The following is a 27,549-nucleotide window of genomic DNA, read 5'->3' as shown; positions in this document are numbered from 1 at the left end:
AAAAATAAATATCCGTTTAAGAACAGAGCATTGATGGATATAACGGCTACAGTTCCCTGTCAGAAAGGGCTGTCTGACAGGAAGGTAAAACGGTGAAAATATTCTAAACATAGCGTACACTTAAACCAATATAAATTTTAGTTTTGCTGCTTCCCCCGCTTAGCTTTTGTGCCAAGACTTATGCCTGCTTCTCAATCTTGGGGCGTGCCGACCGCCACCTACGGTGACTATTGATAAGTACATTACACAACAAAAAATATCCATACTATCCCTTTAAGTAACTTTTTTTAATGCAGGAGTTTTACCCTTAATGGAGTATTTTACACGGTGGTATTGGAACTTTTACTAGTAAAGTACTGAGTACTTCTTTCACCACTGACAATAACAACGCATCGCATGAAAAATATTTTCTTTATTACAATTTTTTCCACTCCGACATTATCTGTTAGTACAAATGTGTTTAACTGTATTATTGAACAGTGCAACATGGTGTTGAAATCAAGGTGGTACATGTCAATGCATAGTTCTAAAGTCCATTGTAAATCAAAAAAAAAATCATCTTTTTAGGACATGCCCGTCTTTAATTTCCTAAAATCCTGCAGTAAGCAGAATCTAAGCGAAGATCATTTTCATTTTTCCAAATAAAATTCAAGAGTACAATTGTCTTTTACCCTTATAATAGTTTATCGGCACTACAGAAATATCCCTTTTGATCCAAATGAACCTGAATAATGAGTCAGTCGGATGACGACTGATAATCCAACAAATCTTCAAGAACCAAATGAATCGCTCACCTTTACATAATATACATTTGTATAAGTGAAAAAACGTTATGAGTGAACAGTTCCAGTAGCGTATTATTCCTATGGTTGCATCTGGTTTGATGACTGTAGTGGAAAACAAAAAAACATACAAAGCTGTTTTAAATATTCACAAGTTAAACAATAATTACAACAAAAATACTTAAGGCGTTTTCAGTAGAATTCTGTACAATCACAAATAATTAACTATTAGCCCTTCAGGGAGAAGAACAGAGAAAGCAGAACAAGTCATGTGTTAATGCTTCATCAGTCGACGGCGCTCTAAAAGGCCAGAGTTGAGGTGTTTATTTTTTATTTTCCAGGACTGAGGATGAGGATGAGATGAATAACAGAATAAGAACATAAATAGAAAGTTATTTGTAAGAGAAGCCTGATAGAAATCCAGTCGTCGTTTTCAGCACTAACACAGACCGTTACCCCGTCACGTCGCGCGTTGACAACTTGCCAGTCCACATTGCAAAATTCATTGGGAATTATTTGAGGTTTTAAAGGTCATCTAAAAATGTTTAATCTGCATTTTCAAGCCCTGATTCATGTCAGATTGGGTCACATTCATTTAATAAATAAAAGCAAAATCATTAAGAGAACTTTCAACAGGTTTAATTTGGGCATATATTAAAGAGATTCACCTTATTGAGCAGTTAGGACTGTGGTATATTTATGCATCTTAATTATATGACAATCCCACAAATTTAAAGCAGATAAAATGCTCTGATATTTGCCCAAATTATAAAGTACCCGTTGAAGAAAACATTTTGGTATTTGAGTTGAATAAGCAGGAAGTAGATGTAAAAATCGAAACTATTTTCTGACAACATGCAATGATGTCTAAATTAAAACATATTGGCTACAACAGCCAATTAAGAATCCAAGGGAATTTTCCATTCAGTAGATCCATGCTTTTCAAAACCTTTTTTCTTCCTTTTTTTTTGGGGGGGGGGGGTTATAGTGTTGAGTTGTTTTTTGTTTTTTTTTGTATTTTTCCATCTTGTGGGAGAGGCAGTTTTAATCAGAAGTGGTCACTTTGTCAAGGCTGCAGTGGCTCGGGGTTGAGGAGGGTCTCTCCTCTTCATCGTCTGCTTTCAGGAGCGGGGAGAGGTCTGCGTCCCCCCCCGCCTCCTCCCGCCGGGCAAGCCTTCAGTCGCGGTGGCCGTGGCTCGGTGGCGTGATGCTGAAGACCCGGATGCGCAGGTGGGAGGCGATCTGGAGGCACACGCCCGTACAGTAGCGCGTTAGATCCAGAAGAGAGAAGACCTGAAGAAAGATGGCAAGGATCAAACATCAAATAATAATAATAAAAAAGTATAAACAGCCGAAAGATTCCGCAGGATGACTCTCTTTTTAGGCCGGATGTCCGTTACCTTCCGCTTTCTTTGTGTTGGCATTCTAAACTTGGTTGATTTGGTTGATCGGTCCAATCTGAGTTTTCTGTTGCATGACTGAAACAACCTTTCAACGTAATCATGTTCCACCAAAACAAGTTCCTTCCCGAGGCTATTTTGCAGCGGCACCGGGGCTCCGTCCGGCGCTTAGCACCGCCCAAGACGATTGCGAATGGTTTAAAGAAATGCCAATGAACCACAGCACGTTTTTCTACCATCCCGGATTGCTGTGTGGACTAGCCAGACAATCCTCCACAGCGCTGGGGAGGAAGGTCTGGCAATGTGAGACTAAGGGCGGAGACTTTCGGACTTTTCAGTTTCATCCGAACCAAAATTACAGGTGTGAAACCTCCGCCGGACCACGGTCCAAATCAAAAGACACAATTTTGGTCCGATAAAAAGAGGTGGTCTCGGTCCGGACCAAACTTGGTCCGGTTCGTTTATAGCGTGAAAGCATTTTTTGGATGGTTCGGACTTTCGGACCAAATACAAGAAGCTCTGGCAGGCTCTCCTCGTGCGACAAGACTGGGGAAAGGTCCTTTAAAGCGTAACTCTCACCAAAATGGAACCTAGGGTCTTTTTGTGAATGTACCCGAGTCAAACTTTCATTTAAAAGCATATTTAAGACGGAATCGCCACTTTTAAGATTTACCGTATTTTTGTTTTTCGGTCAAATGGCCTTTTGAATGGGAGTGCTAGGGGCACTTTTATGCTAGCCTCAAAATAGCTATTTTTAAAACACTAAGAAGGCTCGACACAACATGGAACTTTGCTCGAAGTATGACCAGGGTCTCTACACCTTAACAAAAGCATTGACAACATTGTTTGTGTACCCAGAGTTTACTAAAAAGAAAGGTTTTGAACAACTCACCATAGGTCTTGTTGTTTCCGGCCTTAAATCTTAAAAGTGGCGATTCCGTCCTAAATATGCTTTTAAACGAAAGTTTGACTTGGGTACATTCACAAAAAGTGGTAGTAAATGTACAGTGTAGGTTTCCGTTTGTCTCTGAATCAGCAGTCAGTTGAAAAAACTCCGACACAGAGAGAGGAGACGAGAGGACAGGGAAGCCCGTCTACAAACCAATCAATAGGCTCGTTCGAGATGAGCCAGATCTGCGCAGAATCGATCACCGGCGATCGCCGCCCAATGCATGCTGGTTAGATTTGTGTCCGACTTGATCCCGACTTGCTCGGACGTCATGCACACGTGGGCAGCGATAACCTCATGAGATCAAGGCGGCCGCGGCTGCTCTCCACCGACTGCAAGACCCAGGCGGACCCAGGGCATGCTGGGAAACGCCGGCCTCTCAGCGGATTGGTTGAGAATCGACTCAACATGATGACGTTTTATATCAACTTTTTATTGATTTTGAATTGGAGGGATTTTAACTGCCATTTGTCTGATTTAAAGGCTTATTCTGTACAGAACACATGTTCTGTGGCTGATAGTGACTTTTAGAAGTCAGAGAAACTCAATCTGTTGAGATTACAGATCATCTACAATGTGTTGTTAATTAAAATCAGCAACAGATCACATGTATGTAGAGCATTTTGACAGCTACTCTGTCATAATTAAAACAACTGGAGACTGTGTACAAGCTGATATATGGGTCTGATAACATTTTATTAAAATCGGACCACAGTGTCACTTCCTGTTCAGCCTGAAGGCTGCTGGAAACTTTCCGACTTGACAGCAGATTTTTAATCACCACCCCCGGTGGCTCCCGCCTGCTCTCGTCTACTTTACAGGCGAGGTGCAGTTCATCTCGAACAAGCCTAATTATAAGTATCTGGAGATGCAGCTCACTTATGTGATGACGGCAGGACGTAGTTTTGTCACGTATAGATCTTTAGTGCGCTTGCATAACTGCAGTGTGAAACCAAAGCTTTCCGGATCAAATGTATACAATGTAACAAAAACATGAACCTTGGTCCGGACCTTGGTTCGGATTTTCAGGTATGAAAACGCCCTAAGAGAAATACAACTACAAATCTTTCAGTAAACAAATCTATGTAAACTAGTGACTTTAGGCTTTTATACATTGCTCATTCAAAAAAACAGAGTACACCAGGGTTTGAGCTCATTGGCCAACTTACCTAAAAACACATTTTTATCCACTAATACATTTTAGTTGTAAACCAAAACGCCACCTACACTCCACTAAGCAGCACAGGCATTAATTGTGGCAGTTATTTTATTATCACTTACACTCTTATCTTGTTGTGGGATATTTTATGTAATTCTCTGTACTTCTGTTTGCCTGATTTTCTTTAATGGCAGTGAGGAATGGTTCTTTAGATTTTCCCACGATCCCCTGGGTCCACCCACACAGGTGTTTTCACTTTCCTTACAACTTTAGTCAGGACTGTGTGCACGGCCCGGACACCTCTCTCGACTTTCACCTTTATCATTCTTATACACCTTTTCTGCAGCTGACATTTTGACTTGTCTTAGCAGGAAAGCCAGCACGCACAGTACCAGGTGTAATTAATGTCATTAGTGACACCTGTGGTTTTCCTGCTCTGACTTGAGGTCTCATCAGCCAGAATAACTGGAAACACCTGTGTGGGTGTGCAGGGCCTTTTAGGCCTGCAACACAACCGTAGCTTTTTTTAAATTTTTTATACAAACTGTTCAATAAATCCCTAGTTGTTGGTCCTGCTCCCCCTGACACTATTGCTACGTTTACACGTGGCCGGCTATTTTCATAAACGGACATATCAACCTCTCCGTTTTCAAAAATAACATCGTGCACACCTGTCAGTTTTCAGAAAAGTGTTTGTTTACACGAACCCGTGTATATATGCCGTCAAGAGCATATATATGCCAAACATGCATGCCAAACCTGTAGGTGGCAGTGTAACGAGAAGCTCAAGCCCACGTTAGCCAATCAGAATCCCAAAAATAGCAACCAATCACTTCCTCTCTCTTCTCTTCCTCGGCTGCCTAAACCTCCGTTTGTCTCAGTTTACATGCAAACGTGCAAACAAAGTTTTCCAAAATCTCCACTGTGGCCGGAGTTTTTAGAAAGAATCATTTTCAGAGGCAAATTCTCCGTTTGCGTGTAAACGAAGGGAAATGTCTCCGTTTTTTCAAATAACCATGTATGTGTAAACAGGGTATGAGAACTGCTTATTTCATGCTTATTTTTTCCCTGATGAGCCAGATGAAGGCCACAAGCGGCATCGGTCTAGTAATTAAGTCCTTGCTGGAGTTTTATCTCGTCACACTTTTTACTCTTATATAATACCAGACATATGAATCTGTTTAAAGCTTGCAAATGGTACAAATAGTTGTGGACTTTGTGGTTAAAATGTTTATGAGGTGCCCCCTAAAGCACGTATAGAGTTGTAATAGTTTTATGTTATCCTATGTCAAAGCTGAGCAGTATTAGACCAAAGCCAGCGATAACATGTGTCATGGATGTCAAAGGAACTTTGAACTACAGCTGGAATGAGTGCCTGATGATAAGAAGGCTAAAGTGAAAGTCACACAACTGAGAACCCCACTGTGCTTACGTGTACATAGACTTAGGGCCCTATCTTGCACCAGGTGCAGCGCGGCTCAAAGCCTGTGTGTTTTTGCTAGTTTAAGACCGACGCAGTTGTCAGTTTCCCGTCTGTGCGCCCATGGGTGTGCTGGTCTTACAGGGAGGTGTGTTCAGGTGAATTCTTAAAATAAAACTATTACGGTGCAAATTGGCCATCATAATATGGCTTTTAAAGGGAATGGGAGATGACACTCTGATTGGTTTATTGCATGTTACGCCCAAAACACACCTATGAATTAATGAAGACACTAAGTACAACCCTTTTTAACCATGCGCCTGGCTCATGGACCCTTCTTTCCGCCGTCAAACTGGCAAAAGGGATTTGGACACGCCATAAACGCACCTGTGTCAGGCGCTTCACGGCGTGCGATAAGATCGTTAAAATAGGGCCCTTAATGTTGCTGGTTCAATGAAGTTGTCATGACAATGTAAAGATCGTAATTGAAGCATGTATGCAAAGAAAAGAAGGTATTCATTAATGAAACTGGTTGGTTTTTTCTAGTTGAACGATACTTTTCTCTGCAACAGCCTTAAGGCCTGGACACACAGAGCCGATAATCGGCCGTTGGACAGTCTGGCGAGGTCAGTGACTCGAGTTTGTTCCGTGTGTTCCGTGCCGTCGTCCGTCTGAGGGGCCGTCGGCCTTCATTTTGGCCGATTTGACATGTATAATCGGGAGGGCGGGAACGGCCGGCAGTTGGACTCAAATGACCAATCTGATTGGTAGAGTACCGGAAACGAGGAGCGGAATGAGCGTGACTAGAGTCTCTCAAAATCTGACGAAAATCTTTTAAACTGACCTTTGTTGATCTGAAATGAAGACAGATTTAGCAACTGCACGGCCTATTTCTCGCTTAAAATGTTTTCAGTAAAACACGTTTCGGTGAACTATTTTAGTACAATATGAGATCGTATTCTGAACAAGCCGCCATGACAGTCTGTCTTTGAATTTCCGGAGAAACCAGAACCATGTGACGCGTTTGTCCAATCGGCTGCCGGTTTTCATTTTTGGGCGACAATACAGATTAGCGCCGCCTGCTGTTATGGAGACGCATTATGTCTCGTCGCTTTGGTGTGTTCTGAGGCACACTCGGGGACACTGATCAGTCCAACTGCCTTTTCTGCCGAGGGTCGGCTGTCTGGTCTGTACGTCTGCAGCTTTAAAGGCACGTTCGCTTTGTTTGTTGGGTGAGTCGTGGGTGCAGCTTTATGAAGCATAAATGTACAGTTTGTATTACATCACAGTATCCAAACAGACACCATGGAGAGCATTTTACACCATCAAATAGGGCCTTTTCTGCATTTTGGGCAGCTTTGAATGCAAATCTGCTGTATATTTTCATCACTTTACACATGGTGATTGGTAGTCTACGGGGTTATTTAGCAATATTAAATCTTTGGATAACACCCTTTACGAAAGAAGGAACCGTTAATACTACCATAAATGTGTCAAACACTGACCATGGCGATCCAGAGGACTATGTGCTCATCGATGAAGCTGTTGAAGTACTGGTTGAGGAAGAGGAGGCCGGGGCCTATGAAGGCTGTGTCCGGGAGGTGCAACTCACTCTTGGTCATGTGTGCGACCTACAGAGAAACAGAGAAAACGCTTATTTAAATACATTCTGTACTAAATGACAAACAGAGGGAACATGAGAAAACAACAAGCCTAAAAATGGGTTCACACAGATGCAACAATGGGAGCATCATTTAGGGCGTTTTCACACCGACAGCCCTTAGTTCGGTTGAATCGAACTAGAGTTTGTTTGCCCCGCTGGTGCGGTTCATTTGGGCAGGTGAGAACACGGCAATCAAACTCTGGTGCGCATCAAAAGCGGAACCAAACAAGCGTACCAAGACCAGTTTGAAGAGGTGGTCTCGGTACATTTTCAATCAAACTCTGGAGCGGTTCGTTTGTGGTGAGAACGTGATCCGTACTCGAACCGCACCATCTATATGTACTCCGCAAGTCTGAGCTAAATGTCTCCTGTAGTCAGGTGTGTTTAGCAATCTGCGATGCAGCAGGGCAGCAAACTGTAGCAGCTTGCAGTGTTTCTATCACAGAAATAGACTGCAGTCAAGCTTGCCGTCCGTCACTCGTATCTCCGTGGTCAAACCATGGATGTATTAAGAGAACCAGCTGCCGCTGAAATTGGAGACGGACGCCGGCAGAGCAGAGCGAAGTCTCGGTGACCAGAGCAGACGTAGTCACGTCTCTCGCGAAACAATGTCTGATCATTTTAATGAAATGAGCTGGTTTGACCACTAGACCAGAACACAGGACCTTCTTCCTGTATTTACTTTCTTGCTCCCGCCCCCAGACATATCCGACCAATAAGAGGGCTGGACGTTCTTGCCTGATTTGTAATGACGCATTTTGGTACGCTTGGATTTTTTTCAGGTGTGAAACCAAACCAAACCAAACCGACCGAGGGCAAATCACTCCAAGTTTCCTAACTCACCAACTGATTCGGACCAAAGCAAACAAACTACAGGTGTGAAAACGCCCTTAATGTTAGGACAATTCATTTAAAAAGGTGAATAAAGTTATAATTCTAAAGATAGCCATGAAATCAAACCCCCGTTTTTGATACCATTTATGGTCAAAATGTATTTGTATGTGTGATTAATGTATTGACATTCTGTAATTGCCTCTGTATATAGTTGTTTCCATTGCTGTTGGCGGAGTCCGCCATTCCTGCACTAGATTCAAATTGCCTTCACACGCAGGAGGGATTCACAGGAAATGGTGCAGCGTGTACTCTAGCGTTGCGGTTTTTAATTTTTATCTCAATGATATCAGACTCACTGTTGACTGTCCTACAACTGCATCAGAGCTGAATTAAGATACTGCTGATGCAAAACAAACATTTCAACTGCTGCTTCAAATTAAAAGTGTTTTTTATTGTGAAGCAGTCACAGACTGACGCAATGTATTTATCACAGAGGTTAGTGCGTCCACAAAATAAAACACTTAAAAGAACTTGAGTTTGTTAAGGCTGTTTTATGCTTCTGCGTCAACTCAACGCTGTAGCTACGGCGTCGCTCCTACGGCGTCGTGACCCTTTCGGAGTTCTGCGTCGAGAGTGGCTTTGCATCGCGGTGCACTTCACCACCATAACGCTAGGGGGTGATAAGTCTGAGGTTATTTGCGAGGTGTCTGCCAGAGCCAGTTTGTGTTATGTTATGTTAGCAAGCAAACTTTAGCACAACTGCCCACAAAGTACTGCTTGCTGGCAAAGTGCCAATTTCAAAACGTTACTGACATATAGACACTTTACAAACAGATAACCCCGTCATTGTAAGCAAAATATGTCTGAGTTTATTGGCAAAGCTTGTGTCAGTGAACTAGCATGTTGCTACTCCCCACAGTAGGTCGCTTGAAACACCGACTATCAACACACAGGACCAGCTGACCAATCACAGTCCTTGCGGTCTGCGTCGCCTCGACGCAAAGTTACACATCTTTGGAGGTGCACGTCGAGCTACGGCGGAGGGCTCGCGGTGACGCAGAGGGGTCTGCGGGGGTACGCCGTCGATTCAACGCAGAAGCATAAATCAGCCTTTAGGCTGCACTGTTAACAGATCCACCCCAAAGTAGCTACCCGACAAGTGTTACTGTAGTGTTGATCCACACCTGCGGTTACCAATGTAACCACGGATGTTGCTATATCACCCAGGAGTTAAATCGTAAGCATTACAACTTAAAGACAATATAAACGTACCACGAGCTTGTTGGAGATCTTGGCCATGACCATGCCAAAGGTGAGCAGGTACAGACAGGGGTGGAGCTCGAACAGCTGGCTGGACGACTTCTTGAAAATGATGAAGGCCAAGGTGAGGATGAGGCCGACGTGCAAACCAGGACTCAGCACACTGGTGTCCTAAAGAGAGGGAATTTTATTAAGTATGCCTCACAACATAGCATCTGCTATATAAGTTATACTGTATCTCCAGACTTGTTTGTTGACCTACAGCCACAGTTGAGCCGTTTTTGCCAACGCCTCCATTCAAAATGACATAGAAGTAGTTGTAGCAGGAGTAGAGGGCCCCGCCGATGATGCCAATGATAGGGAAGACGTACAGCTTCAGTCCAACGATGGGCAACTACAGAAACACATACACGTAAAGATTAAAAATGAATGCAAAGACACAAAGCATTCCCCTATATTAAGAAGAAATGTGCTTATATGAAAGCTGCAGGCATGCCGAGGCGTGATGGGAGGGCAAAGCAAAAAAAATAAATACAAAAGGCATCATCAGCTTTTTGAGCCAGATCATGTCCAATAGATGACATGTTGCCATTGCATTAGCTAGCCATATTTACCTTCTCACTTTTCTCATGTGATGTTAAGTCAAGCCTCCAAAGGCAGCACAGAGTAAAAGTAAAACACACATTCTATTTAAGACTAGAATGACGACTAAAAACTAGGAACTGAGTAGATAATTAGTTTGGTGCAAAAACTAATGGAGAAGAAAACTTGTACTATACAAGGTGAAATGAAAATGTTCCTGTGTGTGTGTGCTTCTGTACATATGACTGTACGACATATATCATTCTTAGTTACCGTGCTTTGCCAAAGGCTCACGCCTCCGAAAGCCGACATCACATACATGATCGTGATGGCGACCTGCACCTCTGTGACGTCAATCCTGTGAAGAAAGTAACAGGAAAGAGTGAGATTTATTAAATTTAAGTGACAATATAACAGTTTCATAGTTATATAGGAGCAGAACGGTATCCGTTTTATTACTTGACGCTAGGGCTGGGCGATCAAATATCATGATATTTTTGACCAAGTACCTCGATATCGATACCGCAACGATATTGTAGTGTTGATTATTGGTGCTTTCACAAAATATTTACACAATGAGATTTTTGATAAATAATCATCAGTAATGTGGATATAATGACTAAGTGGGTAAAGACAAATAATAGAACAGTTACAATAGTCTGGTAAGTTCAGAAAATGACATCACTTTACTGTAATGCAGCCTTTAAAACCAGGAAAAGACAACACTGATGTCATATTACGATATCCAAAATCTAAGACGATATCTAGTCTCATATCACAATATCGATATAATATTGATATATTGCCCAGCTCTACTGGACACTACTGAACGTGTGTAACTTACAGGCCAAAGCGGAGGGTCCCGGACACGTAGGTCTGCCAGTGGGCGCAGAAGAACATGAACATCCCGATAAAACCACAGAAGAAGATCCAGTCTGGGAGTCTTCCTATTCCGCACGAAATGCATGTTCCCACAGCAACGAAGACTGAAGGAAGAAAAACACACAAATAATGAATATCTCGTCCTGATCGAATAATGCACTGCAGTGGATTCTTAATAGATTGCAAAACAAAAAGAATAATAGCTTGGGTTCAGGTGTCCAGTGAGCAGTACAGTACCTGTGGATACGGCATCGCAGCCGTGGTCGAAGAGCTCCCCCAGAGCTGAGCTGGTGTTTGTCCTCCTGGCCTGCTTCCCGTCAATGGCGTCCAGAGACTGGTAGATGAACAGACCCAGAGCGCTCATGATGAAGGCCCATGCTGGAGCCTGGAGGTGGGGAGGGGAGGGGGAGATTTTTTTTAGGGATCCCTGCTCACAAGAAGGACCACAGCCTTGTCATCATTTGTTGAAGCAACACACATTTAGGAGAAGCAAGATAGAGCTTAAAGCAATTGGTTGAATAATCAATTATTCAATGGAAAGAAAAACAATGCGACTATTTTGATGATTGATTGATCGTTGACGTCATTTTTTAAAGTTAAAAAACATTTTAAAAATTCCCTAGTTCCAGCTTCTCAATTGTGAATCTTTTGTTGCTTTTCTCCATGTTATGTCATTGTAAATTGAATATTTTGGGTTTTTTTGACGGTTGGTCGGACAAAGCAAGACATTTGAAGATGTCACCTTGGAATCTGGGAAAGTGGGATGGACATATTTCACTGTGTTCTCACATTTTATAGACCAGATGCAATATAATAAAAGGTTGAATAAAATTAAATATATATCTAAGAGTGTGGTTACTTTTTAGGATGCAGAATTATTGTCAAGCAATGGAAATCAGGCTGTACCTGTTTGATAAAACCTACCATCAATGTATGCACAATATTATTTAACTACTACAATAGGTAGTCACCAGATTTTTCTTGTTTTTCTGTACTAACTTGTTTAACTGTATCTTACCACTTTTAACATCTTTTATATTATTTATATAGATATAGAGGTTGGGGGGGGGCTGGTTGAGGGGGGTAATGACAACATTTTGTAATTCTGTTGTAATTGGTCTAAATATAGAAAGAAATTGAGAAATTGCTCATGAAACATGACTAATGACATGGCAACAATGTGCAGGCCCTACTTGTATGGCAGATTGCAGCCCCTCATAACTTACAGTAAAACAGCAACTTATGAGTACTATTACAAGTGTTAGGAAAGTATATTTCAGTTTCTCACTAGTCACCATCCATTCACACCATATGCATCTGTGTGTGTTCTGTAAGTATGGAGAATGAAGGATTTCAGCTGAATAGAGCAGCTCAGTTCCTCTCACTGGGGTGGAGGTTATAGACCATCTGGACACGAGAGCCGGCCAACACTGTGTTTACCACTACAATGTGTGTATGTTTGTGAGTGTGTGTGTGTGTGTGTGTGTGTGTGTGTGTGTGTGTGTGTGTGTGTGTGTGTGAGAGAGAGAGAGGGAGACAAAGATTGTCTGTGTTTTCAGAGAAATCAAGAATCTCATGCTGTCCTAAATATTCAGAGATCCTGCGGTTTTCTTCAAAATCCATGTCCTAAATGCCTCATGGACTGGTGGGGACAGAGTCTGCTTGTTTAGGGTTTAGGGAGCTATAAACTGTGTCTATTGGGTCATATCAATTCCTCTAATATAGGTTTGTTTGCACAGGCATGGGACTTTCATACATTTACAAGTCCATGCCGAAGAGTGGCCAGGTTTTCCTTATGCAATACTAAATAATGAATAGGGAATAATGCACATGTGGAATTTGACAGAAACAGCATGCTGCATGATCTGTGGACTTAGTTGCAAGGTTCTTATAGGTTGGATTGGAAAAGGGTGTAACACACATCTATGGATTTCCTGCTTGGGTCATTGCTTCACAGTAAACCTGCTGACAAGTTAAATGGATCATAGGTCACGGTGTGTTGCAAGGCCTATTAGTGTATTTGAAGTTTTAGGAAGCTGAGACTAGAAATGCATCTGGAGCCATTTCAAGCAAGCACTAACATTAGTGTTAGTAACCATAGTTAGCCTCCTCTCTTATGGCTAAATGAACAAGAACAGCCTAATTCCCTTCATATTACTGTGTTTTACCACCAACAACACCGCATCCTCGGCAGACAGCAACACACAACAACGGCACGTAAAGAACGTGAAAGACCACATGACGGAAACGTTTACACCCGATACAGTTTTTCTGTAGGGGAGCGATATCACACCTAATCAGATTTTTTTTTTTTATCAGACAATATATGTAAGATCTTTCCAGAATCATTAGAAGACGGTCTCTAATTCGGCTTACACTGACATACATAAAACGGGGCATCAACTGTCCGAAGGGATTCTTTGATATTGCCCGAACCTTCTGCTAAAACACAGGGTGACCCCATAAATTAAGTAGACATGTTATTAAAATTTGAGTAGCTGTGAACCTAAAATGTATGCCGAATTAACAAGTTCCCTCTGCTGATTCAGTAAATATCTTCAATTGCGGCTTTTCAGGCATGCGAAGTTTGCGTAAGTGGTCACGCACTTTCATTTACGCAATTCCTGAATGGAGGATCCGCGTTCCTTTTTATACCAGAGGAAGGAACGTAATTGGGGCTAGTCTCTGTGTAGAAACTTTGGCCAAGGTCGCTGTTACAGTACTCACCTCCTCTGTTGCAGTGGGACAATAATACACAAGCACCACCGTGGTGAGGATATTGACCATCAGTCCAACAATAGTCAGAGTGTTTGGTGCGATCCATATCGGAGTTTGCTGGACGAGCCAGTTCCAGTAGATTTGACACGGTGGCTCAAACAGGGATCGACCGGAGGCGCTGTATTTATGCTCCTCCAACCGCTTGAGTTGTGCAGGTGACAGCGGTTCTGGCCACAGGAAATGTGGCATTGTTTTTCTGCCTAGTCACTCGAATTACCGTAACAAACTTTCCAATACTCCCGGGTAGTGGTTCAGACGGGGCTATCTTCTTTCGGCCGACTCCAAAAAACAGCAGCTCATTTAGCATTTATAGGTAGGTGACTAGACGAGAGGCCATTTCCACAGCGGAACCCATGAGATGTCGATACTCACATTTCTGAGCGAGTTGCGTCTCGGCAGGAAGCAAGGATCCGGAAGGGAATAATATGGCTGCGCACCGGGAAGTTTAAATAAAAAATGTGTATATGGCAACTGCTGTTATTACATTCATGGTTATAATACATCCATCCATGCAACTGCGAGGTTAATTAAACCATATATGCTGCATTAAATGTCAAAATTAAGTAAAACTACAAGTAAGCAAACTCGGATGAGAATCCATCAATTCCATAGCTATTCAAATGACAGTAAGTATAACATTTTCACATATCCATGTTTTAATGCCACTCATCCTGGTTTGTAGCGTTAGTACTATTTAGGTTGAAGATGGAATAACGTTATGGTTCCACTCGCAAGATGTAACGTTAGTGATTTTGACAGTTAAGCTGAAATATTTTATGTGCATTTTTTATTTTTTTTAAAAATACATCCATGACATTATTACAGTACATTCTAAATCCACACTCCTTGTTCTAATTCGGTGGATACGGATTCCTCAATTTCTTTCTTTATTGGCTGGAAATACATAAAATGTAAGTCTAAATATAGTCTACTAGAATCAGTATTTCTGTTTATTTTATTTATTAAGGCTATTATTATTAATAATATATATATTGATTTATGTAGTTTATTTTTATGTGTCCCTGCATACATTTCAAGTTAAGTGGAATTTAAAATGGTATAGCCATTGTCAAATTCAGTGTCCAATATGTCCTAAACTTAGCCTATTTTTGAAATTATAAAGATACATATTTGGGAACCAGTTTGCCTAAAATTACAATTACATTCTGTGCATGAAAGTAACATTTACAAATGTAGGTTATACTCTTATCAAAAGTCCATGTTTTGGTACATCATGAAAAATCTGTCAGGTAATTTTCCACAAAAATGAATCTCTCTTTGCAAGCTTCAATTCTTCTTCTTTTGTAGACAGATAGACATACTCTTATAATCCAAACAAAAAGAGTACTCGAAGCAAAAACACATTTTAATTTTTTTTTTTTTATTGTAATCCATGGGTCATAATTACAAAGGTAAAGGCATGCGCACATGACTGAGCATCAATCAAGCATCAAGTCCAATATGAATCCAAAAACATAATGTGTCACGCAGAATATGGAGTGTAAACCTCTACATTTTCTCACTTATTAAACATAAATGACCTACACAGAAAAAGTGAAATGACCAAATATTAATGTGAATCTTAATAATAATTAGGTCTGCACATTCATTTATCCAACATTACTCTATTTTCATTTTTCTTGCCATATAGAAGTTCTGACACAATGTACTAACACCAAACCATTCTTTATACATTCCATTTCCTCTTTCAGACCCTGGAAATAAATTATCACCTTCAACAGACACTCCCAACCAGAATCAACATGTGAATACTGTAAGTGTGTCACTGGCTATATATGTGTTTTGTATATGATTTTTTTTTTTTTTTTTTTACACACTACATGTACTTAACAAAGTTTGAACCAAAACACTGCTGGCATGCATCTGAGCTGAAACCGAGTCTTTTGAACACAAGAGGGTGACAAAGAAGTGAGCTGGTTTATTTTTATGGTAACTATCTCCAAATCTGCACACAGCATGCGACACCACAGACCAGTACACCCTCCCCCACACTCCTCCACCTATCTCGCCATCCATCCAACCTTCAGGCCGCTGACCTCAGTAGGTGTGATGAGAGGATCACTACTGGCGGCAGATGTCTGCAAAGCTAAAGTGTCTCATTGCACTCTGTCCGATTTTACTTCTCCTGCTCGACAATCTTCGTCTCGTTCAAGTACTTGTCAATCAGGTGTAGTGGCACTCCTCGTTGCATGAGTTCACAGAAGGTGAAGCCTCCTGAGGGAGGAGAGGAAAAACTCTCTTATAATATTCTTGGGAAGGACAGAGGTAGATGTGGAGAGTGAAAAACAGAGAGAGGATGAACAAGAAGAAGACGAAAAAGCACAAGAGGAGGAAAGAGCAAGAAGCTGACCAAGCAGAACAAACAGAATGCAAAGAAGTTCACAACACTGGGTAAAGAGTGAGAGGAGAGAAGACAAATTGTCAGAATAGCTCATGTACTCAATGCACACTCAGTTTGTAAATCTGTGCCACTGCTCAGGCGTGCAGAACCAGAAGCATAGTTGATACCACTGAAATAAAATGCAGGTCAAACATCTCTAGAAAATTCCAGATTAATGAAGCAGACACTGTCTTTAGTCATCCACAATATACTAACAGTGGTGGAATTACTGAGATCCTTTACTTAAGTAAATAATTAATACTACAGTGCAATTTTACTCATTCAAGTTTTTACTTAAGTAAAGGAGTATTATAAGCTAAATGTACTTAAAAGTACCAACATTAATTTAAAGTATTTACTTTAAAGGTCCAATTTGTAATACTGACAGCTAGAGTTTAAAATGGTTGCTGCAGTCCAAATTCAAAATATTGGAGAGAGCCTTCTCCCCCGGCCCCATAGAACTGGTTTTGGTGGAACGTGTGTACGTTCAAAAGTTGTTTTAGTCGTGCAACAGAAAACTCAGATTAGACAAATAGTCTAGCTAGCTGTCTGGATTTACCCTGCAGAGATCTGAGCAGCAGTTAACCATAGTCCTCAGAAATCAACCGGAGTTTAAATTTATATGCTCATACTGCCCAACATATCATAACCTTGAAGCTGGCGATCATTACATTATCAACAAGAATATAACATAACATATACATAAATTAATTAATCTGTATAGTAACTACTATATCAGTCAGATAAACGTCCAAGAGTAAAAAATATACAAAACAAAAATAAGCACAATAACTCTGAAATGTACTAGAGTTATAAGTACGTGTATAAGTTTGAAGATGCATGAAGCAGAAATACTCAAAACTTACTTAAAGGAATAGTTAGACATTTTTTTGAAATACGCTTATTCGCTTTCTATTGTAACTTCTAGGATTTTCCTCTAGTTGCCTAGCAACCTCGTGGCAACAAGACAGCAGGAAGTTACTGTGCCCAGCCAAGAGATAGTCCGACATTTAACCACTCATAAAACTTCAGTGTGTTTTTAGCTTTCGTATGGATTAAATAGACATTTGTGTTAATCACTGAGTTTTAAAGGGTGCTGGTAGGTGGATTTTGATACCTTTGGACTGAGCCAGTCTAACTGTTCTCCCTTTTCCAGTCTTTGTGCTAAGCTAAGCTAACTGGCTGTAGCTACATGTCTAATGGACAGACACAAGAGTGGTATCAATTTTCTCTTCTCTCTGCAAGAAAGCAAAGAAGCATACTTACCCAAAATGTCAAAATAGTCCTTTAATTACCAATACTTTCCATCACTGTGAGCTAAGGAATACAAGAGGGACTGCATCTCATCACTCAGTTCCAAACAGAACGTGGAATACCCAGTGTTAGTATGCTTTGTTTGGATCCTGTATGATGTTATTTAACAGCAGAAAAAAGCTATGTAGATGTCAAGTCAACATTACATGAAACTCAAGAGTCCCAGCTCTGAATTTCTCTGTAAATGTTAGCAAGTTTCCAAAAGTTTTACTCACCTTGTTTGTGGCACACAATACATGAGAGGTCTTTGAATTCACTCCATTTCACACCAATGACTATGGCAATCAATTAAAATATTCAAAACAGGGCTGTTAAATTCAGCCAGCAAAGCACAACTGGGGAATAATTTGGCAAAAAGTTGTCATGCAAACCTTGTTTCATTAATGCCTGATTTCTGGGTCCTGCTTTCATGGGAAGGAAAAGCTGCTACAGTCCCACCGACTAAGATAAGCAATGTTACAGGCTGGCTGACAGATGCATAATGAATGACATAAGCTTCATATGCCAAAACCATATGAAAGCTTACCTTATATGAGAACATACATTCACAATTCTTGAGTTTGGACTGGGGGAGAGAGAAGAGAAGAGGGGTTAACAAAATGTTTACATGGAGTTATATGTGTGCACCAGGGAATACTGTTGAGTTATTACTGAACTCTTTTATATGAGGAGTTAACTGTGTGGCATAAAGGGATCACTGGAATCTGGGCAGAATAGTTTTAGGCCTAGTCCACACGTACACAGGGTTTTTAAAAACTGGGTTTTTCCTCATTCATTCTAAAAATCCCGTCCATGCATGCACTGTTTAGAAAAGGGTCCATCCACGTGAAAACGCAAAAAACATAATTGCAGCGGTGTCACGACGAGCATACCAAGCCAACAGGCGGCGACATAACCCCAGTCGCGCAAAGAAGAAGAAGATGTTGGCCAATCAGAAGCCTGAAAAAAAGGTGTTGCCAGAAGACTAACCACCACCTACAAGTCTGACGGTCTCGTCCAACACCGGCCATGTTGGCGGCGGGTTCTGTGTCGTGGCAGTGTTGGATTATGTAGCAGTGAACCTCCGTAGCGCATTCTGATGCCTCTGTTCCAAAATAGAATGGAAAAGTAACTGTACATTCATGTGTAAACATGTTAAAGTCCTGTTAGCAAGCCTAATACCACCACTGGTTTGGCCACTTCTTGCCTAATTTGTGACGCCTCACAAATGAGATACAGGTGCACCAACCTGTTCTCACTCCCAACTCGTAAAATACGGACGCTTGGTCATTGGCTGTCAGCGTCAGATACGACGCAAGCAGGGTGGTTGGGGTGGTGGATGGGTCAAACAACACAGGACTTTCACCCCGGAACTCGGGGTTCGTGTCCAGCGTGTCACAGAAACGTGTATTTTATAACCCCACCCACGATCTTTTCCTAAACCCAACTGTCGTGTTTTGTTTTTCCTAAACCCAACTGTCCTGTTTTTCTCCCGCGTGTCACGTAAACTTTTATTATTATTTTAATTTATTAAACTTTTATAAGCCACCCACGATCTTTCCCTAAACCTAACTGCATCAAAAGCGACAACAATAGTCCTGATCCAGCACGTTTAGATAAAGCGCGTTTAGATCTGACGCTAAAGGAGACTTTTAGCATCAATAACAACGCCAGAGGGACCTGACCAAGCGATGGGAGTGAGAATGTGTTGGCCGCACACTCCGAAGTTACAGTGTTTCTATAAATCTTCACCCTGGCTGGAGTTTACTGTACCAAAAGCTCTGTTTACAGTGACCTAAAATTCCGCTTGTGTGTGGACGAAAGGCCAAAACGCATAGAAAAAGCGAAGTTTTTAAAAATACCCGTGTACGTGTGGACTAGGCCTAGGACAACACAAAAACGTCACAGCACTTTATGTTATGGCTACTGAGGTGTGACTGGTGACAGACTGTGTGTTGTGATGATGAACAAGATGACTGGATGGACTGGACTGAATTGTGTGACAACACAGGGGATAAACCTATACATGTGGTGGTGATGGGAAAGTGTCTGGCCAGATATTATGTGCATTGCACACAAATGAACGGATTATTAATATGTCATTATTTGTCTGTATTTTGAAAATGGTGTCCAGGAGCTGGTTGCACCAACTGTTCACAAGTTCAAACAGCGATTACTAAGTGGAGATTGGCCATCACTAAATTAAAACAGGTTGCACCACACAAACTAGTTCTTATGCCAGGTGTAACTGTAAAATTTTAAATTTCAAAATATTATGCTAATTAAGTCTAAATGACCAAATAACGTAAGCTAACTTAGATCTCCCACCCGCACTTTAAACAAAATGAATGCTTCTAACTCTGACACATATTTCTACATCAATGCATATATGAATAATGTCAAACCTACATTTACTTATGATTGGCAGGTAAGTTTAATATATTGTTTGGCCTCCTAAAACTGTTATTTTCGGCATTTGTTATGTTACAGCTTGTGATGCTTTAGTGACTTTAGATTGCATGGCGCTACAGATGTTTCCTAGCAACCATTTACACATTACTAATGGCTCTACTAGCTAAGACATTCTTTAAGTTTTAATGGTGCAACCCGATTTAGTATATCGCCAGAAACTAGCTTACAGTTTCTAAGAAATTCGAAAGGACTTTATACACAACCATAGCCATGAATTAACGAAGAGCTGGTGCAACCCAATCCAGATACTTACATGTCCACCGCCTACGTAGTCAGCCCTTTGGTAGACTGCAACACACAGTTCAAACACTACGGTACGGAGTTGGTTTCCCAAAGCCACCTTCCTTATACTCGTTAAAGAGTGACCATATGGTTAAAAATGATTCATTTGTTTGTATTTTTTAGAGAAAGAAAGAAAGATTCTTGAATTTATTTTCAGCAGAGGCACTGCTCAGAGGCAGTAGCAATTAAGAAATAAAATTAGAAAGGCAAAAGGCTTTGAGAAGCTAGACTCTCTGATACAGACACGTACCCAGGGAGGCAAACTGAGCTCCCCTCTTGGTCCACACTGACCTTTGACCTCCAGCTTGCAGTCCACTTGGGCCTCTCCCAGGTCGTTGATGGCCTTGCAGGAGTACATGCCGCCATCATAGGGGCTGGGCTTCCTGATCTCCAGAGTACATACTCCCTGGTTGCTAAACATGCGGTAGCGCGGGTCGTCGAGGATGGCGATCTTATTCTTCATCCAGATCACTTTGGCCTGCATTCAGACAACATAAACGTACAATAGTATTATTACCAATAGGAATGACAGCCCAAACCACAACAAATTGATAGATCCAAGTTGAAAATTAACTGGACCCATCCTCTTTTTTTTTGGCACACTAGAACGAGAATCTGTGCTATAATACAACATGATGAACTTGTATATTTACCTGAGTGTAATGCGTAATCTGTTTGTACACTACTTTAACCTGTGGTTCTCCCACCTACCTTTGGGTTGGCACGGACACTACAGTTGAGAGTAGCGTTGTAGCCGGCGATGGCAAAAGTGTTGATCAGCGGCTGCGTGAACTTTGGCGCCTCCTTGAAGTCGTGGTCATTGTAATCGTGCGTTTTTATCTGCAAGCCTGTTGGGGTAAGGGTAAAGGAATGGGGTTGTGCATGATACTGGCGCTGAGCGGTATCATGTGGGAAATTCCCTAAGTGATGAGGGTAAGACAATATTTTTTTGTTTATCATCGGCTGAGTCTACAACACCACTGATAAAGGGCCTGTCAGTCATAGTTTTTTTAAAGTGAGGCTGTAAATAAATTCAGGCTCACTTTAGGGTGGAAAACATCACTGACAGTACCTTTCAGATAACCGCTGTGAAAAAAATAGTCAGCAAATGAAGCAACAACTATTGACATTTTCCACACATGAAATACATGTGATTTGGTTCTGACTTTGGAAGCATTTCCCCCCCACCAGAAATGATTAGTAACCATTCACATTTGCTTATATGACAGTCAGTGTTACCTTCTTTGACGATGAGGGCGCTTTTTTTGGTTTGGGTGGCAGTTTCGCTGAGGCCACACATGTTCTCCGCGAAGATCCTGAAGAAGTACTCGTTCCCTACCACCAGCTCTGTGATTGTGATGCAGGTGCGATGGTAGTGCTCAATGCATGTGAACCATTCCTATAAAGCAGACCGAAGGATGCCAATGTAAATATCAAATACACGTCATTTGCAATTTCAGTTTTGTATATTTTGTAAAATTGATCTTCTACCATTGTCTTCTTGTCTGCTTTTTGAATGGTGTAGCCTGTTATGGGAGCGTTGCCGTTGTCTTTTGGAGGAGTCCAGACCAGAGCCACATTTCCTCCCCAAACATCTTCAATCGTCACACACATAGGAGGCCCAGGTAGGTCTAACAATCAGAGGAATAAATGTGAGCATACACTGTGGTCCTATTATCATTTCAGGTCGTAGTAGCAATAATAATGTTAGTAGAATGGTAACTTTGTTTAAGACTGGGTTGCTGCAGGGTTCACCAAGTTTAGGACTGTTTAAGAACTTAAAGACCTGTTTTACCAGATAGATTTCAATTGAATCCCTTTTTTACGAGCATACCGTCCAAAGTATTAAATTATGGAAACAGTAATTCCTAATTGTATAATTAATTAAATGAATGCAACTTGGTCCTGTAATAATGACATAAAATGGATGGCTAGATTAACCAATTAAAAGTGATTTAAGCTATGAGATGATGAGCGTCCTACAGTAGCTACTGTGGCTATCAGTAGGGATAGTGTTCGCTACAGCCTGCTACGCCCACAATCTACAGTTGCAACAATTCCACTTGTAGTTTATAGGTGTGTAATGTCTCCTGATAGCCCGCAGATACCCTGTAATAGCTGGTATTTGTTCACTCACCCACGATTTGTATGTCAAGAATGGCAGTGTCCACATGATTTTCAACCTGCACACTCATCTCATACTTTCCAGAGTGGCTGCGTTCTGCTTTACGGATAAAGATGATGCTGTCACAATCTGTGTTGCGGATGCTGACGTCGGTAGGCTCTATGGTCTTGCCCTCTTTCAGCCAGGTGACCTTTGGTCTGGGTTTGCCCTGCAGACATCACACACAGAGTTTATTATTCTGCTCAGAGATACAGCGAATATTGATCGATTGGGAGGTTTGCTATACCATAAATGGCACTACAAGGTTGACAGCTTCTCCAACTCTGCGAGTGTATGTCTGCTTCAAGTGTCGGGGGACGCGGATCTTGGGTGGTTCTGAGGAGGAAACAGACCATAAGGGGTGTGATGTAGGAATTATTCTAGATATGCTTTAATTAAGTAAATATCTAAGTGTGTTTCAATCTTTTCCTTCAAAACAGTCAACGTTTAAGTCATGTAACAGCAGAAAGGTGTGTGTTCAAATGTATTAGTAGAGCACAAGCTCATACAACAGCAGTTAGAGTTTCACAGCATTTTTCCGAGCTCACCAATAACCTCTTTGACCAGGATAGAGTGCTGAAGGGTCCGTGGACTGCTGGCTCCGGCAGCATTTAGGGCTTTGACTCGAACTAAGATTTTACACCCTGGAGTCAGCCCAGTGATGGTGTACCTGGTCTTCTCTGTTATTTCAGTGTTGGATACTATCCAATCATCAGCTGTAAGAAAAACTATTTGTTAACAGCCTTCACTGAAATTTTGGTGGGCTATGACAAACATGAACAAACAATGTGAAGCCCCTACAAAAATATGTGACAGCGGTGATACAAGTTCATGGGATGTCACACTGTGCAAGATGGGTGTAATAAAATCTTGTTTACAATCTGAGTCAGACTGTATGATGAGGCATTTCAGATTGTGCCATGAATGCCTGGTAATTTGTAGCACTACAATGTACATTTTATATATGATATATATTTTATATATACTATGTAGGCAGCATGATAAATACACAGCATATATTATGTAAGCAGCATGATAGATTCAAGGCAATTTGGTATTTATGTGTAAATCTATCTATCTATGGGCTCTCACGATGTTGCACTGGCCAGTGTATTTTGTGTCATTTAATGCCGTATTCTGATTCATTTGTAGAAATGGTTCGTAGCAGCCGTCGCATTGTGAAAATTAAGTCCTAAAGGTGCCAGTATACTTCAACCGAAGTACTTTACAGATTGTCCAATGTTTTATGAAACCCCCTGTCTCAATACCTTTCCAACATGAATATTTGGGGGGTTGTGTCCAACAATTTGCCTCTTTTTTCATTCTGTACACAACTACTTCTGTTATTTTTTGTCTGTCTTCCAGAAAATATTGTTGTTAGAGTGTGTATTATCCCCATATTTCAATGAGTATTGTGTCTCACCCTGCTCTATGATGGCAGATTTTTCACCCTGCATTCGAGTGTGGCAGTTAGGAATAGCTATAAAGACTTTTGTCTTTAGACGTGGTCGGACCACATGTATAAACTAGTTCTTTTCAGGCATAGCTATGCATAAAATTTCTTAAAACTTTTACAATTTGAATGCAGGCTATGTTCGGGTGCTAAAGCACTAAATCAGCTGTTGGTGGACGTGTTTCACAGTGTGATGTAGGACCAATAGTTTGGTTGACAGCAAAAGGTTTCACCACGTTTCTCTCATAATTGTCAACTTTTGTCTGGAATAGCCCAAATGTGACACAGTTTGTCTTTAGAAGATTTGAGATTGTCTCACTTCCTTCTATGCAGTACTCCACTAAGTATCCATCCAGACCGGCAGCTCCGATGGTTTCAGGAGGACGCCACTTCACGGTCACTGTGGTGTCTGTCACATCGTCCACAACCAGCATGGTGGGTTCACTGGTCACAGCTGAGTGGAGATAAAGGTTTTGGAGATCAGAAGAGTAATTGCTACCATTTCCTCATTTGTTTTCCAAATATGGGTATGGGTAAAAATCCATTTTGGCAAGTCATGAAGACGTGAGCAAGGCGCCTCTGTCTCTTGCTGGTATTCTATCAATCTGCATGTCAGATCTCATTAGTCCCTGCTCTTTCCATCTATTCTTGTATTCTGAATCATATTTAACTCCTATTGAACCCTCTGACAGACCTGATCTCCTAAACCGCTAATCCACAGATGATTTGGCAGCCATTATAAAGACATATTTAATATCTTCTAAAGCTCCTGCATGTCCAGTGGAGGTCACAGCCAGAATGCTTGGGGTGGTGTCGTATGGGGAGGAACAGCTGCGTCGTCGGGGTACCAAGGGCAGATCACACATGCACTATCACTGGCCCAGTCTTTGAAATTTCCTCCATTATTATGAAACGGTTGTTAGAGAATCTGAAGCCTCTTGTAATACTTTCCTGGACATATTATTGGCAGTAACAGCTCAAAGGCAAGTGTTTATACTGCTAAGTGGATATTCATGGAGACATTTGGGCTGCTCACCAAGGGGAGTAAAGGCTTTGGATGGTTCACTGGGCTTGGACACACCAATAGCATTGACTGCAAAGATCCGCACTTCATATGGCACTCCTTCAATCATCTTCTTGGGTTCGAACGATGTTTCTTTGATCAGGTCAAAGTTCAGTCTCATCCATCTGGAGCTTTGTTTCTTTTTTCTCTCGACGAAGTAGCCTTTAGAGGATGGTCAGAAACTCGTCATTTAACCACCAACACTTACATTACAGCTGCGTAATAAGTAACATGCAATGTTTACCTAATATTGGTGAACTTCCATCATATTTTGGTGGTTCCCATGTCATGGAGCACCAATCACCTCCCACCACTGGGACCAAAGGAGCCTCTGGAGGGTCAGGGATGTCTGCAGACAACACAAAGCCATATTAAGGATTCAATAAACAAATTATTTCCACATGGTCTTTTGAATTTAAGTAAAATAAAACAAAAGCTGTCTTGCCTAAGTGCTTTGTGATTACTTACCTACAACCTTGATTTTGACGCAGGCTGTGGCTTCACCAGCCTCATTCTGCAGGACTATCTTGTAGTTGCCTGTGTCCTCCCGCTCTGTGACCTCAATTGTCAGGCTTGTGTGGTCGCCGTACGTTTCAGCTCGGACACGTTGGCCTGACTCCAGAATCACCTTGAACAAACGAGCAGCAAGTGAGTATTAATCTGCGGCTGGAAATAGTCCCCAACAAATGCACTTGTTTATTCCTGTTTGAGTAACCTTTGATCTACAGTGTGCAGCTGTGTTAGGAAATTACTGAGCCATTCTTTAAAAAATGAAAGTGCATATTTGTGATCAGTTTTTAAAGATTTCTGTCTTTAGTAGGACCCAGTGGGTTTGATTACTGGAGATAGGATAGGGAAGTGGGGAAGTTCTTTGGTTTCAGTCTTTTCCTGGGAATTGTTGACCAGACTTATGCTTTAAAAGAGTTTCAGACTAAAAAGATTGAAGCTCACCCTTTCCCCCTTCATCCACACCACCCTGGGTGCTGGTTCTCCACTGATGGGGATCTCCAAGCGAAGTTTGTTTCCTGCCACAATTGTCACCGTGTTGTCTGGGAAGTTCATGCTCTCCAAGTGCACCCTTGGTGGGTCTAAAGAAAATTAAATCACATCTTGATAGATAATTTTTTTCTGTATGATGTCAACATACAAAATTGTCCAATCCAGTAAATAATAGGTTGTGTACCAATGATGTGAAGTTTCGCGGAGAGGCTCTGTGAATAGCCCTCAGGTACAAAAGTGTAATCTCCTGCATCGTGAAGGGAGCTGCTGGTAATTTCAAGACGATGGACCCTGAAAAACCAAAATGACGTTAGCATTTGTGTGGAATTGGTTTTGATTGAACAGAGCTTAACAGAGGTTACATACTTATTTCTGTGTATGATGTTGATGCGGTCATTGGGCTGGACCAGCTGTCCATTCCTGTACCAACGACCTGGGACATTGCCGGGGGAAATCTCACATTGCAGCTTGATGGGTTGACCCAGCATCACAGTCGTATCCTGCAGGTCTTGATGCACCTTTAGCGGTTTCACTAATTAAACAAATGAGAAGGGTATAGAACAGAATATAATGAATACTGATTCCTTTGAAGAGCATGCAAAATAACAGACAAAGGCCGAAAAAGAAAAGAAAAAGGCCAGGATACTACATACAGTCAACCTGTATACGAGCCTCAGATGTGCCACCGGTAGCCATGACTGAGTATGTCCCAGTGTCCTCCCTGGAGGCATCATCAATCACCAAGAAGTGTTTTGTTCCTTCACACTTAACTCGGTATCTGGAGCGCACTCCTGTTGGAACCTCAACACCGTTCTTCATCCTGAAGGAGGAAGAAGCATTTGAAATTAGTCACATACACACGTCATGGATAAACGAGCAGCTAAACATAGATGTGAATGTCTCATTGTTACATTAACAGTGTTATATTAAAGTGGCTATATGTAACTTTCAGTTTGTGTTGATTCTTGCGGCCGCTTTGGACATTAGCAGTATTCTTCGCAGGAAAAATCAGACCCGGGCAGAGGCATTAATAAAAACTATATTAAAATAGAGTTCTTTTCACTCTAAGTCTCGTTTGCTGTTACAGGTCATTTATGATCATCAGATGAAAAATTACACACTTTCACAAAAATTTAAAAATTACATATAATCACTGTAAGTGTGTCACACTAAGTCTCGTCAGGATCATATGTAAATCTTTATCTTATGGGTTCATTATTTCCCAATCATTTCATGAGCGTTTCCTGTAAAGAACTTTTTAATTTGGTACTAATTGCAGTAGAGAGAAAATAGAGACAAAATCCTGAGATAATTATCAGAGTTTAGTGAGTTGTGTTGAGTTCAGCAGTTGTTGATTCCCAGAAGGACTTCCTTAAAAGAACAGCACAGTTTAAGCCCAAGCAAATATTGATTAATTCGTCATTTATTATTGGAAACTTCATTCCTCATATATGTTGAATTGTATGCTTACCTGTGGACAAAGTTTAAGAAAAAACAACATTATGCTCAGTTGACCTGCAGTGCACTGACTAAAGAAATCTCTAGGTTGCACAATAGTTAACTGAAATCAACTAATTTACAATTTGACTTATTATGAGCACCAAATTACACAGGAAACATCCTAGGAAATTATTTGGAATTTACGAACCTGCAAAATAAAGCTTAATTTAATAACAATCTGTGGTGGCATTGTTAGTGGTAATGTAGAAACCA

At 41.2% G+C, this 27,549-nt stretch overlaps 2 protein-coding genes across 2 annotated transcripts in view; both read right to left on the bottom strand.

Moving 5' to 3' along the window:
- Positions 1 to 397: 397 nt before the first annotated feature.
- chpt1 (choline phosphotransferase 1) lies at positions 398 to 14,112 on the bottom strand. The gene is made up of 8 exons (XM_078242515.1): positions 13,659 to 14,112; positions 11,169 to 11,316; positions 10,894 to 11,035; positions 10,323 to 10,407; positions 9,730 to 9,861; positions 9,480 to 9,638; positions 7,216 to 7,341; positions 398 to 2,075 (listed from the first exon to the last, which is right to left on the bottom strand). The coding sequence occupies exons 1-8, from the start codon at positions 13,896 to 13,898 to the stop codon at positions 1,959 to 1,961; spliced, it is 1,149 nt and encodes a 382-aa protein (XP_078098641.1). The 5' UTR covers positions 13,899 to 14,112; the 3' UTR covers positions 398 to 1,958.
- A 999-nt stretch (positions 14,113 to 15,111) lies between these two features.
- Positions 15,112 to 27,549, bottom strand: part of mybpc1 (myosin binding protein C1) — a 36,041-nt gene continuing 23,603 nt past the window's right edge. Inside the window, exons 21-36 of the mRNA XM_078243226.1 lie at positions 26,490 to 26,656; positions 26,203 to 26,368; positions 26,021 to 26,127; positions 25,789 to 25,925; positions 25,306 to 25,465; positions 25,082 to 25,186; positions 24,811 to 24,999; positions 24,094 to 24,228; positions 22,870 to 23,037; positions 22,569 to 22,657; positions 22,295 to 22,490; positions 21,649 to 21,788; positions 21,397 to 21,556; positions 20,869 to 21,005; positions 20,449 to 20,635; positions 15,112 to 15,944 (exon numbers count right to left, since the gene is read on the bottom strand). Of these exons, the coding sequence (XP_078099352.1) occupies positions 15,847 to 15,944; positions 20,449 to 20,635; positions 20,869 to 21,005; positions 21,397 to 21,556; positions 21,649 to 21,788; positions 22,295 to 22,490; positions 22,569 to 22,657; positions 22,870 to 23,037; positions 24,094 to 24,228; positions 24,811 to 24,999; positions 25,082 to 25,186; positions 25,306 to 25,465; positions 25,789 to 25,925; positions 26,021 to 26,127; positions 26,203 to 26,368; positions 26,490 to 26,656 (2,341 nt within the window). The 3' untranslated portion in view covers positions 15,112 to 15,846. The remainder of the gene's footprint in view (positions 15,945 to 20,448; positions 20,636 to 20,868; positions 21,006 to 21,396; positions 21,557 to 21,648; positions 21,789 to 22,294; positions 22,491 to 22,568; positions 22,658 to 22,869; positions 23,038 to 24,093; positions 24,229 to 24,810; positions 25,000 to 25,081; positions 25,187 to 25,305; positions 25,466 to 25,788; positions 25,926 to 26,020; positions 26,128 to 26,202; positions 26,369 to 26,489; positions 26,657 to 27,549) is intronic.

The sequence above is a fragment of the Sander vitreus genome, chromosome 23, assembly GCF_031162955.1.
Source record: "Sander vitreus isolate 19-12246 chromosome 23, sanVit1, whole genome shotgun sequence".
In the NCBI taxonomy this organism is placed as follows: domain Eukaryota; kingdom Metazoa; phylum Chordata; class Actinopteri; order Perciformes; family Percidae; genus Sander; species Sander vitreus.
The sequence above is the reverse complement of the archived record's forward strand: the minus strand, read 5'-3'. Positions and strand labels throughout refer to the sequence as shown.

What these genes read in the sequence shown, in the direction of transcription:
- chpt1 (XM_078242515.1), bottom strand. Translation starts at nt 13,898, where the DNA reads ATGCCACATTTCCTGTGGCCAGAACCGCTGTCACCTGCACAACTCAAG. An exon ending in GGGACCCTCCGCTTTGGCCT is followed by an intron (nt 10,408 to 10,893) that starts GTAAGTTACACA and finishes CTTTCTTCACAG; the next exon opens with GATTGACGTCACAGAGGTGC. An exon ending in TGAGCCTTTGGCAAAGCACG is followed by an intron (nt 9,862 to 10,322) that starts GTAACTAAGAAT and finishes GTGTTTCTGTAG; the next exon opens with TTGCCCATCGTTGGACTGAA.